The 12,418-nt window shown below is 37.1% G+C and overlaps 1 protein-coding gene across 5 annotated transcripts in view; it reads left to right on the top strand.

The window, feature by feature from the left end:
- The window catches only part of LOC140900509 (protein argonaute-3), a 65,353-nt gene that overhangs the window by 20,252 nt on the left and 32,683 nt on the right, over positions 1–12,418 (top strand). For all 5 annotated transcript variants that reach the window (XR_012155648.1, XM_073317893.1, XM_073317894.1 and 2 more), the window contains exons 3-5: positions 6,943–7,063; positions 8,417–8,625; positions 10,049–10,185. Coding sequence is in view for 4 of the 5 variants with exons in the window: in XM_073317893.1 (XP_073173994.1) it covers positions 6,943–7,063; positions 8,417–8,625; positions 10,049–10,185 (467 nt within the window). In the remaining variant the exon portion in view is untranslated. The remainder of the gene's footprint in view (positions 1–6,942; positions 7,064–8,416; positions 8,626–10,048; positions 10,186–12,418) is intronic.

Raw genomic sequence — 12,418 nt, 5'->3', positions numbered from 1 at the left:
CGTCACAAGCCGAGTTTGTTCATCTGTTATAATAGGGCTATCCTAAAATATTGAATTATAAATATAAAATTCTATCCCATTCTGCAGTTGTAGTCTATAGATAAAGATGAGTCTTGTTTCTTGGTCACTGCTGACTTAATTTCAGATTTTAGAGTCAAATTTGAAACAAGGAATGTGGTATTAAATTATTCCATGTAATCTGCATGTCAAGCATACAGTTTAATATTACACTGCATCCTTCCGAAAACTCATTTGTGTGCTTTGTGCAGGTTGCGTGTGTTATAGGTGAAGCTGGCAGCAACATCTATAGTTAAGATAGTCTAACTTTCCATTTATAAGACCCATCTTCAGTTGCTTTTAACTTTGCCAAACTCTAGGGCTGAAATTTTCCATGCCAAATGTCTGCCCCACCTGAATAATTTTTAAATTTTCAGCTCTTCCTAAAATGAGATTTGGCCAAAAAAAATCCTTATGTTAAATTCTTACCTTTTGAGATACTGACACCTACATACTCTTTGAAGAAGGTACTTGACATTTGACAAGGAGGCCGCTCTGGGCTCAGAGGAGTTGACTTTTGCTGTGCATATAAAAATCTACCCTATTAGGATGTTACAGGTCTCCTGGAAATTGACACTTGAACATGCTCTGAGGTTTGTTAAAATCTAGCATCTAAATTATCTGAAGAGTCCTTATGCCTTGAACATAGAGTGGGCAAGGATTGCAGAGGCTGAGCAGGACTTTCTCTGCAAATCTTCTCCTAGGTGCTGGGGGTTGTTGTGGTGCCAGGGGTAAAAAACGGTGAGAGGCAGGGCAAGCTGCAGGAGAACATGCTAGGGGATATTGGTAGAAGGATCTAACCACTCTCCTTTAGAGCCTGGAATTGAATCCAGGATTTCTGAGCATCTGTTCATACTCTGTCAAGCAAATAGCTGTAAACCCATATGGTGGTCAATATGGGTCCACATGATGGAATTTTTTCACTTGTGATTTTGTAAAGTAGGAAACAGATTTTTTTAAAAAAAGTTAAATATGTCAAGGCTACGGAGGAAAGCAGACAGTATTTCAGTGCCAGAACCAAGGTTGCCTGTACAGCCTAACACGTCCCAGTTGAGTGCTTGACTCTTGTAGCCTGGAAGTACTTTTAATGTAATTTGTTTTAAGCAATATTTAATTTGTATATTGTCCTTAATATCATGAGTTTTAGAGCAAAATACATCTCTATAGTTCAGAAGGAATTAGATTGGTCCAAAATGTGCCAATAGAAAAGATGAATCATTTTATGATAACTTGTAAGGAAGATGAATAACTTCATATTTCCTGTCTGCTTCCTCTGAATTGAATAGTTCTGATGGAAAGAGAGTGAGATACTTTTTTCTTGATGTGTCATGCAGTGCATTTTGCCAGTTGGCAAGATAGGTGGTTTCCACAATAATGAAGTAAAAGACCAATTTCTGCAGCCATGACATAATTAAAAAAAAGAAAGAGAAAAGCTTCTTCCCTCATGACTTCCTTGAGATTCAGTACTGTTTTTCATGTATCTACTGTAGATAACTTGTTGATTTTGCAGTTCTACCCCTCTTCCTGCTTTTGATCTGAGGTTCTGATAATGCTGATTGTCAGTATGTTTCAGATGAATATTTTTCAGCTTTGCAGTGTTGTTGTAGCCATCTTGGTTCCAGGATCTGAGTGTGACGAGGTAGGTGTGATAATATAGTCTATTCATCCAAGTTCTGTTGGTGAAAGAGACAAGCTTTTGAGCTCCACAGAGCTTTTAGGAACGCTCTGTGGAGCTCAAAAACTTCTCTTTCACCAACAGAAGTTGGTCCAATAGACTATTATCTCACCCACCTTGTCTCTCCAATATTTTTCAGCTGACAGTTAAGTGCTGCAGTTATGGCACCTTATAAATACTAAAGATAGTATTTCACCAAACGGGTTTATAATGGAAGCACCATCACTTGACAATTGGTTTGATGTGTAAGTTTACTCTTGTGATTTGCTGGTTATTAACATATAGCTTCATCAAATGAACAGTGTGATAGAATGATAATCTTCAAGATGCAGGAGAAATGTAAACTACTCTAGGCTGACTTTCTCTTAGGTTGATTTCAGATGGCTTCATAGGATTCTGTTACTGTGTTGTAACTGCCACTTTGCTAAAAGCTGTAAATGAGGGCTTCTGCAGTGCAAACTAACGGAGTGCCTTCATTATTTATTGCACTGATCTGATCTGGAGGAAAGTACCCAACAAAACACTAACTGTTGGGAAGCTTTTCTTTCGGTTGCCGCAGTACAAGTGCTGAAGTCTCTTGAGAGAACCACATCAAAGAGAGTGCAACAGCTCACGGTGTGTCTAGTTAATTATCTCACTTAAAAAGTGGGAAATTTTACAAAACTGAGTATCACACATGACTTGAAATAAACGATTGGGGAGTAATATCAAAGTAGAGCACTTCCAAAAACCAGGAGCCCACCACCTTTCATATTCCCATTTGCTTTTTTATTGTGGTCTCATTTATTAAAGTGTGGTTACAGTGCTGTAGATAAGGGTTTGTGAGAACTTCAATTAATCTTTGATTATGCACTATAATTAGGTGCTATGAGTTTTTAAAGTAGTCTCAGGCAACGATAGAGTTTGTCAGAATATTTGGTTTGGATATTTAACATGTCTTTGTGATGATAGGTAGAGCTGATAGACACTTCTGATAAGAAGACCTTGTTTTCAGTTGCAGACCTTGTTTTCAGTTTCAGTTCAATCTTTCATACTGGGTGCCTCCCTTGAGTAAATTTTAGGAAAACTTTGGTCAAAATGTTTTATTCAGTTGCGCATGCTAAAAAAAAATGTTGCAGCCTTTTCTTTGAAATGCTCTAGCTTTGGAGCCGGGATTTGAAATTTGCCAAGGGGGATAGCTTTTGTGTCAGGAATGTGCCTTTTGCTGTCTTCGTAAAAATCCACTCAAAGTTGACCTTTGAAAATCGCAGTTTGCACATTCTCAGTAGAGACATCCTAGAGCTTAACAGCTAAAATCTTCAAAGGTTATCCTCACTGAGCATACTCAAGCCTCTCACAGCTTCTAGTGTTGACAAGACTCCACCTGTCATCCCCACATGGCTACTCCAGCACACAGCTATGGGGGCTCAGAAAGACTTCACCTGTAATGGCTACTCCCAGCAGTTTTGGGCCAGGCACCAGAATTGAGAGCATAGAACCGTGCAACACTCCCCTCTGCTTCCACTGACTCCCCCACTGCTGGCACCCAGGCAGCATGGAGGAGGAAGCCATTAGATTAGAATGCAGAGGGAACAAAAGTTGAATGGGGGAGAGAGAGAAGTAGATAGGAACAGTGTCTCGTGAACTGGAATTTGGGGGCGGGAGGAGAAACTGAGAATTGGAGGAGGGAGAGTGGGTCCAGTTGGGCAAGGGGCTGTGTGGAAAATATAGTATAGGATCATGTTATTAAAGACTGTCATGCATGTCCACAAGGGGGCTGAATTAAGGTTGCACAGACAGTCTTAATTCTGGCATTTCCTAATGTTTGCATTTGCAACCTTAATGCTCTTTTAATGCCGTTTTTTGTGTATAATAGTAAATCAGAGTTTGGGGGAGGATTATAAATAGTTGATAATATGGACTAATTTTTTGTGTGTTTATATTTTTGGTCTCTGATATTTATAGACTATATTCTTGGTGAAGTTGGAATAGTTCAGATGTTTGCCACCCATGATTTCTTAATTATTGCTAAAACTAAGCTGCAACTGGTTAGTCCTCAACATTTTGTAAACTTTTAAGTACCAATATAAGTGTTTGCTACTTTACATATTAAAATACAGTCCCCCTGTTCCAGGCAATTTTCTGGGTACATTCAATGACATCTAGCATTTTATGAAGGTCTCAGTCACTGTGTATGGATTGAGCTGTGGTAAATTTTAGAGTGTTTGCGAAATGTTTTGAGGAGCGATTTGAAGGCAAGGAGGCTGCTTGGCTAACAAGAAGGGCATACTTTTCCACGTGTAAAAGTCACTGTAGTAAAAGTTGCAAACACAGGTAGAGAAATAGTAATGCTGTGTATTGGGTTCAGCTCCACAAACCTGTATTTGTTTGATATCCACTTGAATCCAGCTGATGTTTTCTTATGGTTTAAATAATAAAATACCAGTTTAATTTTTATTCAGATCTTAATTTACAGTAGCACTGTAAAGTTCATGTCCCTAAAATATTTTTATCTGGTCACATCATTTAAACGTTTCCTTGAAATGCTCTTGTACTCTGAAATATTATTTTAAGTGGGTACTGAACGGATTTCTTTTTTATCTATGATTTCCATCTATCTGCAAATAAATAGATGCTATTGACTGGTCCTTCAAACCCTCCTTGTTATCTGAAAATCAAGTTAATCCATTAGCCATAACTTGGCTTAACTAGTGCATTAAAGGTGTAATTAAGGTGTAGTTAGGGGGTCCATCTCTGTATACCTGCATGAAGTTTCTCCATTTGGAATCTAGTTAAAAATTCTGCTGGTGTGTGAGCCTGTAAAAAAAAAAAAAAAAAAAAAAAAATCTCACTTTCCTTCAGCTGCATTGGCTCTTTATTACTTTCTGTATGAATAATGCACTGATTTTTGTCACTAACGTGAGCACGTGACTCCAGTACATACAAGCAGCAACTCTGACTATGAAGATACCTTTTATAGTCAAATTAGACTATAATCCTATTTGAAAGACTCAAGAAGTTTTATATTTTAAATTGCATGATCAAATTAAATACTAACAGTTACTGTGATTCCTACTGCAAATGACAGCATGAAATCTGGTATCTTTGTTGAAATCCTGCATGTGCTTAGTAGATTTGTTTATAGTAGGTTACACTAAACTTGCTGTCTGTTTAAAAATGTCACCAGCTGTGTGTGTGTGTGTGTAAAAAATAAATATATAAATGTGGCAGGTATTAACTAAAAAACACAATTGTTGAAATCTTTAATATACAGTAAGTGCTACAGATGGCTGTAATGAGCCCAATAAAGGGGGCATTGTGTCTGCAGAACAAATGAGTGGCCAGAGAATGTTCTGCTGACTGGGTAGGCAGACAGGCAGCTACGACTTGCACTACATGAGTTAATACAACACCAAAATGCCTTTTCCTTTGAAGAAGTGTTTTTGGAAATAGACTTCCTGGTCTCTTGCAGGCTGTCTCTAGTATTTTGAATTAGAGTATATAAACTGTAGTGTAATGTTCCTCTTCTGTTTCCCTTCTCACTTCTCTTTGCTGTATTCTTCCATAAGTCTTCCCTATTGAGTTAACCAGTGCTGGTTTTTGAAGACCACAGTACAGATAAGTTCAATGGAGCAAAGCTGCAGTTAGAAACTGTTAGATTAGACATAGCTCTGTTAGTAAAAGAGTATAGAAGCTGTCTCCCTCTTTTCCCACTTCTCCCCACCTTCTTTATCTTTCTCGTTCAGCTCGTCACAGGTTGCAAACTGAAATTTATTGAAACATTGGCATTGCGTAGTTTATAGTCTGTGATGTATGTTGGACATAGTCTAGGGAGAGTGGCAGTGCACCAAAGTGTAGGGAGGGGTTTTCAGACAAGAGGGACTTGATTGTGGTGTGCAAGAAGAATCATTAGTAATAGGACACTAAAAAGTTCTTGTTACAGTGCAAGTGTGTGCACATTTCTAGTGTTTTTTTGTTTAAGATTTGAGTCAGTTACAAAATCCTCAAAATGGAGAGAATTGCAGATTGGATAACATTTTAATTTTATTGGCCTTGGAAACAATATTGTTTTGGGAAATTTAACTGCTGTTACTAATTTTGTTTAAAAAGGGAAGCAAAGTGTTTGTCATTTTATGGAAATACTTTGGGTTAACATTATGCATTCAGGAAGGGTCATATAAGTAAACTTTTCTGTTTGGGAACAAAAAATGCAAATTAAGTATTTTCTCCCACTCTCTATTGTAATTTAAGAATGGGAACGATTAGTATGCTATAGCTAACAAAAATCCTGATTCTTAGCAGAGTAAGAAGCAGCTGCAAGGCCATGGAGAAGATAAGTTGGTTTTTGTTTCTTGCAGTTTTTGTAGTTTTTTTTTTTGTAACATTTGATGCCAGCTCTAGTCAGATGGATTGCAAAAGAGGAAAAGTCCCTGGACTCCTTAGTACCTGAATCTATTACAACTTGTGTGAGGGGTTAAAAGAATGTGGAAATTCTGTGTTGGTGGCTTTCTTATAGTATTCAGTGGCTGTATTAGGTTATTGTATTTTTTATTTATTAATCTTAACTGCTGTTAAAGAAAGTCACAATAAACCATAATCCTACTCAATTTTTGTTACTTGTAATCTTGGCTTTGGGTGGGATTAAAATGTAGGGATTTAAAAACATTTAAGAATTTTTAAAAGGCCAACATTCTTGGGTATTTTTAATACTGAAGCAGCCTGGAGAAGACAGTAACCAACTCCTTTTTGCAGATTGATGTATAAATTAACAAATTTTTAGGATGAACTAAAATATTCAAAATTGTGTGGTTTTCAGGAGTGAGCATAACCACCAGTTGTAAGGTTAAGCATGTACATTTTCCATAGTTCCAGTTTGAGTGCTTGAAGGTAAGCTGCTTCCAATGTGTTTGTAGCATAGTGGGGCATCAGTCCTGTATGAGGCTTTGGGGTACTATGGCAATACAAATAAATGATTCGTAAGCAACTGTATTTGCTGGTGGTATTGCATATCCTTCAGCATTTCATTATTCAGTATTTTGTCTGAATTTCTTGAACTAGTTTATGGAATATCAGTCAAGTGCAAATCAGTTAATTTTCTCTAAATAAGCTTACTGAAAACTGCTTGAAGAAAGTGTGTGAAAAATATGAAGGCAGTTGTTCTCAGTGATACAATCTTCCATGATTATTTAATTGTAGATATTTCTGTTCTCTTACAACTGTGCCTTTTTTAGGGAGGTGGTGGACTCCATGGTGCAGCATTTTAAAGTGACAATATTTGGGGACCGGAGACCAGTTTATGATGGGAAGAGAAGCCTTTATACAGCCAATCCACTCCCTGTAGCAACCACTGGGGTAAGACATATTGGTACTTCTCCGTTGTTACACACAGCTTGTCAGAAAAGCAAGAATATTTTTCTAAAAAGGTTAGCTTCAGAAATAATTGAAAATACACTAGGGTATCTGAAATGCAATAAGAACCTCCCTAATGTACACCTTGATCCATAAACCCCATAATATACAGAAAGTAATAGTCTTTACCATCTTCTCAGTAAATATTTAATAGTATTTGATATTTTTCTGCGCTGAGATCTCATATTAAATATTCAGTTTTACAACATATACTATATAGTATACTTGTTCTCAAACTTTAGCAACCTGAGGACCCCCATTTGAATTTCAAATTTTTCTTGGCCCCTCAAACACCCTGTTCAGCCCCAGGCCCTGCCCCCACTCCACCCCTTCCTCCAGGACCCCACCCCATCTCTTCTCATCCCGGTCCACCTCTCCTCCTCCTCTTCCTCGCCAATATACCGAGATGTACAGACATTCTTTTCCCAACCTATGTATTATATAATTTTTTAACATTAGTTTTAATAAAATTTTTAAATTTATTAGTAGCAGTATTATTAAACATTCACAAATAGGCTTTCAAGTTAAAATTCTCTTAAGATAATGAGTTCACACTTTGAGGCTAGACTGATAATACATGAACATATGGATCACATATTTAAGGCGACGTATGCAGCTTGTTGCATCCAGTTTCCTGGGTTTATCCACTCTCAGCCCAATCCAAAACCTTGGCTTGTAATCATTTTTGAATCTGTGTTTAATCAGTGTGTTTCACCAGACATGATCACAAACTATGTTCAGAAATAGTGATATAGGCTGCCAGGGGCAAAGAGGAACAAGGGTCATCTACAGCATGTTTATAGCTGCAGTAGCCTAAAAGTTTAAAATAAAAACATTTCTCTTCTCTTTCCCCTCCCTTCTGCGGGGCAGGGAAATAATGCTGCAGTGTGTGATAGCTATGCTGGCAGACTGAGAGAACCATTCTTTTTGAGCAGTTGCTTACACAACTCAAAACATTAAGTGTTGACAGGATCTTGTTCTCTGCTGTTAGTTATTTTATAGGCTAAATCCAAGAGCTGCTGCAAAGTGTCATCATCACTTTAAACTTCCTTCCACCCACTTTATATGATTCTTCCTCCTTATCTCAGATCTCCCCTTCTACTTTCCCACACCTGCCAAATAAAAGCAAAAATGTTCCTTCTCCCCAGTTTTGACTTCAGATTGTGGATAGGTGGGACAAACATAGGCTAACTGTCTGAAAGAGAAAATGGCACCATTTGTAGTCAAGAGCTCTATTTGTATCTCATTTGCCTTTTAAATAGCTCTTGTGTTCTGCTTCTCCATTCTCTTCAACAGGTAGATTTGGATGTAACATTACCAGGAGAAGGTGGAAAAGATCGTCCCTTCAAGGTGTCAATAAAGTTTGTTTCTCGGGTGAGCTGGCACTTGCTGCATGAAGTTTTGACAGGAAGAACCTTGCCTGAGCCTCTGGAACTAGACAAACCAATCAGCACTAACCCTGTTCATGCTGTCGATGTGGTGCTACGACACCTACCCTCCATGAAGTAGGTTCTCTCATCTTCGTTCCCTCTCTCCCATTAGCTTTTTTTAAACTTTGGGGTGAAATCCATTCATATTTCTGCACAAACATAGCAGGAGGAAATCAATTAAGCCATTCCTTACACACAATACGTCTTACTGATGGGCCTGGGGAGATTCCTGGTCTGAGTCAATTGAAGCTAATATTATCTGAGTGTGAATATTTGTGCAGGAAGGTCAGACCCAGAACAGGTAATATTAAAGACTTTCCACAGTGGATTATTCAAGACAGTATCTTCCCCCAAAAAACTGTTAAGGACCATGAGACACTTGTTCTGGATCTTCAAGTCAAGTTTAAGAAATCTGAAACAAAGTAATAAGGGTTACAATATACTGTACCACTGCATCTTTTGTGTACTCCAGTTTATCAGTGGCTCCACATAACTTGTAATGTGCCTTATCTGAAAGCATGAGCCTTTTTAATTCATTGACATTTCACAAAACTGCAACTTCATGTTTTGGATAAACAGTTGAGATAAGTTTTCTTTAACAGTATCTGTTTTCCTCGTCTCAGAAATCTGAAATTTCAAAGGAGGCTAGTGTAATTTTGATATACATTTTGCTTTATTCATGTACTGGAGGTTACTTTTATCTTTTAAAGTTTGAGTACTGGTTTGAGGCACAATGGCAGTTTTCTCTTATAGAGGTTGAAATGAAATACATTGGTGAAATGTATCTGTAACTTGCCAAAATGATCTTGTCTCTTTATGGAACTAAAATCCTTCAACTGTCCTGAATTGTAAAGAAACATGAAAGCTAATGGCCTTGACACTAATATGATCCGTCCAAATGGTAGTATTCTCAGAGGTTGTTACACGACTATTATTCATCTTAAATGCCAACATAACTTTCCAAATCCTTTGCTTACACCAAGCTTTGGACAATAGAAAGTGAATTAGTGAGCTGGACTAAAAACACATCGGTTTGGTAAAACATACCCACTTTCATGCTAGCGCAAAAGGATATCTGAAAGACTGGAGCCAATATACACCAGACACTATTCTGTAGAAGCACCTTGCCAGTCAGCATTTGTGCTGCAGTCAAGATCGTGCTTTACTGAAAGGATGATTTAATTTCAGATCTTTAACATTTATTTTTTAATTTGCTCTAAATACCATAAATAGCTGTCACTTTAAAAAATTGTAATGCTTTCTTTGACTAAAATTAAAAATACCACTATAGAAACAGCAACATACAGAATAATGTTAATTTAGTCTCAAAATCATAGCTATGTTTTGTAAAATGTGACTTTCTGGTACCGATATACATCAATATCCATACAATAATTTATGAGGTGGAATAATAATCCTTGTTATATAAGGCTTTTAAAATACTCTTATGGAAGGCAGTAGTATATACAGACGGCTACTCTTTTCTTTTTTTAAATAGGTATACCCCTGTGGGCCGCTCCTTTTTCTCAGCTCCAGAGGGCTATGATCACCCGTTGGGAGGGGGCAGGGAAGTATGGTTTGGATTCCATCAGTCTGTTCGGCCTGCTATGTGGAAAATGATGCTTAATATTGATGGTAAGTAAATGATTTGTGTATAATAGAGGTATGGAATGGAGAAGGTTACCTTTTAAGAATAAAAATGTCTGTGCTGTTCAACTAGTTGACTGACGAAACTCAGATATGCACTACAAAATAGTACATTTTGTTTGTGGGAATAGTTTTCAAAACTTGTGGAACAAAAGCATTTCCCACAACTAAATCATCAGCTCCCAAATTTAACTTTTCTCTCTCTGCTATAAATTAAGAAATTAAGCTTAAAGTAAATAGCTAATTTCAAGTATTCTTGCATATACTCTAGAAAAATACAAAAATGAATCTCTTGTCTATTTAGTTGCTTTATCTAAATTTAGAGTTGCTATTACATGAAAAGCTATTTCTAAAAGTAAATGGCTCAGTTTGAAGATTCTGAAGCCTTTTATTGTAAAATCGTTACATAGAGTACAAATTATTTATCTGATTGAAAACTATATTTTCAATATCGTGACTTGGCTATAAGACTTCCTTTATAGTTGTGTGTTTATCATTATAAATATAAAAAATTACTACCAGGCTTAGTTCCTTTGCAGTGGGCTTAATTCAGTCTTCTGGCTTTTTCTTGCAAAGGATTTAGAAGTCCTAGTATTTGTATTTCTGGATGTGTCATCAAAGTGTAAACACTTGGCCAAAAGCTAGTTTGTCCTAATCAAGAAACAAAAAGTGTGTTAATTAAGATATATGACATGTTTCCTCTGTGTAAGGGAGACTGTCACCGGTACATGGGGAATGAGTTTGTGGAAAAGAATTATCAGTACCTAGACAAAACACTTAAAGTATGTTACCTTACAAACTTCAGTACAAATACATGATTCAATAGTTGCTGTCAGGTTTGATGTATTCTATCTAATTAGATGAAGAAATCACAGTTGTTTGTTTATATTGAACTAGTTGAGATTGGCAGTTCTGCAGCACACACTAAAGACCTAACAGAAGGCTCCTGAGAACAGTTGGTGTACTTTTCAGACAGAATATTCTACAGACTACAAGAAGATAAGCATTCATCTAAAGCATATGAATTTTAAAGTGTTTTAATGGAACATGTTCTTTCTTTTTGAAGGGATCTGGCTGAAAATGGCTTGTGCTGCTTAATCTGCTTGAAATATTCTACCAACCTCTTGTGGCCATTGATCATACAAACATTTTAGTGTAATCTTCCATGCTGAAGATTTGCCTTGATAATATCCCCCACACACTCTGAATTGCAGGTTTGACTATTGCAACTTAATTTTATATAGGGATGAAGCCACAGGCCTGAAAATGCTCTAAATAGTATAAAATTCATCGGCCCATCTACTAAGCAATGGATGTCTCTGTACTGCGGATCCCAACTAGTTAGTTCAGTTTAGGGTCTGTCTCCTGATATTTAAAGCCTTCTGGGACTCTTACCTCTCAGGACAGCTACATTCAGTTGGAACTATGACATTGTGACCAATAGGGAAAGATTCATGAGTGCGGGAGACAAAACTGTAATAGGATCTGGACTGAGATTGTGGAACTGTTTGTCTTAGAGAGTACTCTGTACTCCAAGACTAGTGCTGTTAGTTTTCTAATAGTTTTAAGTTTTTCACTTCTTAATAGCCACACATCATGTAAACTTTTGACTCCGTTAGTTAGGTGCTGCAGTCATTTAAAACAGCAGCTTTATTTCTTACACTTTAATTATGATGATACTGCTTTCATCAAAGCAATATTCATATGATAATGATAGTGTTAAATAGGCTTTATCAAAAGATTGCAACAAAGTTAAATTAATTTTCCCAACTATGCACACACAAATTAAAAATCGAAGAAAAGATACTCTATTACAGCCAGATGTGGATTGTTGGAGTTATGAGCTGAGACTGAAGCTGGTACCATTTTTTGGGCAGTCAGGAGTGCCACAGGTGTTCCATTAGGTTGGAGGTCGGGTCACTTTGATGGTGTTTCTTTCCCATTAGCAAGATTAGCAAAGGATGCAATAAATGAATGGGCAGAAACCATATTTAGAGTAGGTGGGGTGCAGTGTTAAAATCCAAGAGACCCTGAAGCTAGGTTGACTTGAAAGCCACTAGATGTGCAATGTAGAGCAGAAAATAGCAAAAGAGGGGCAGACACCAAGAAACAAGTGGACAAAAGCCACATCCTCGTGGTGCGCCTTTGAGTTTTATGTATTTTTCAACATATTATGACATTGAAATAGGGGACAGCTTGCTCCGTACTTTTGTAACCATTA

The sequence above is a fragment of the Lepidochelys kempii genome, chromosome 19 (genome assembly GCF_965140285.1).
Source record: "Lepidochelys kempii isolate rLepKem1 chromosome 19, rLepKem1.hap1, whole genome shotgun sequence".
NCBI classification, from domain to species: domain Eukaryota; kingdom Metazoa; phylum Chordata; order Testudines; family Cheloniidae; genus Lepidochelys; species Lepidochelys kempii.
The sequence above is the reverse complement of the archived record's forward strand: the minus strand, read 5'-3'. Positions and strand labels throughout refer to the sequence as shown.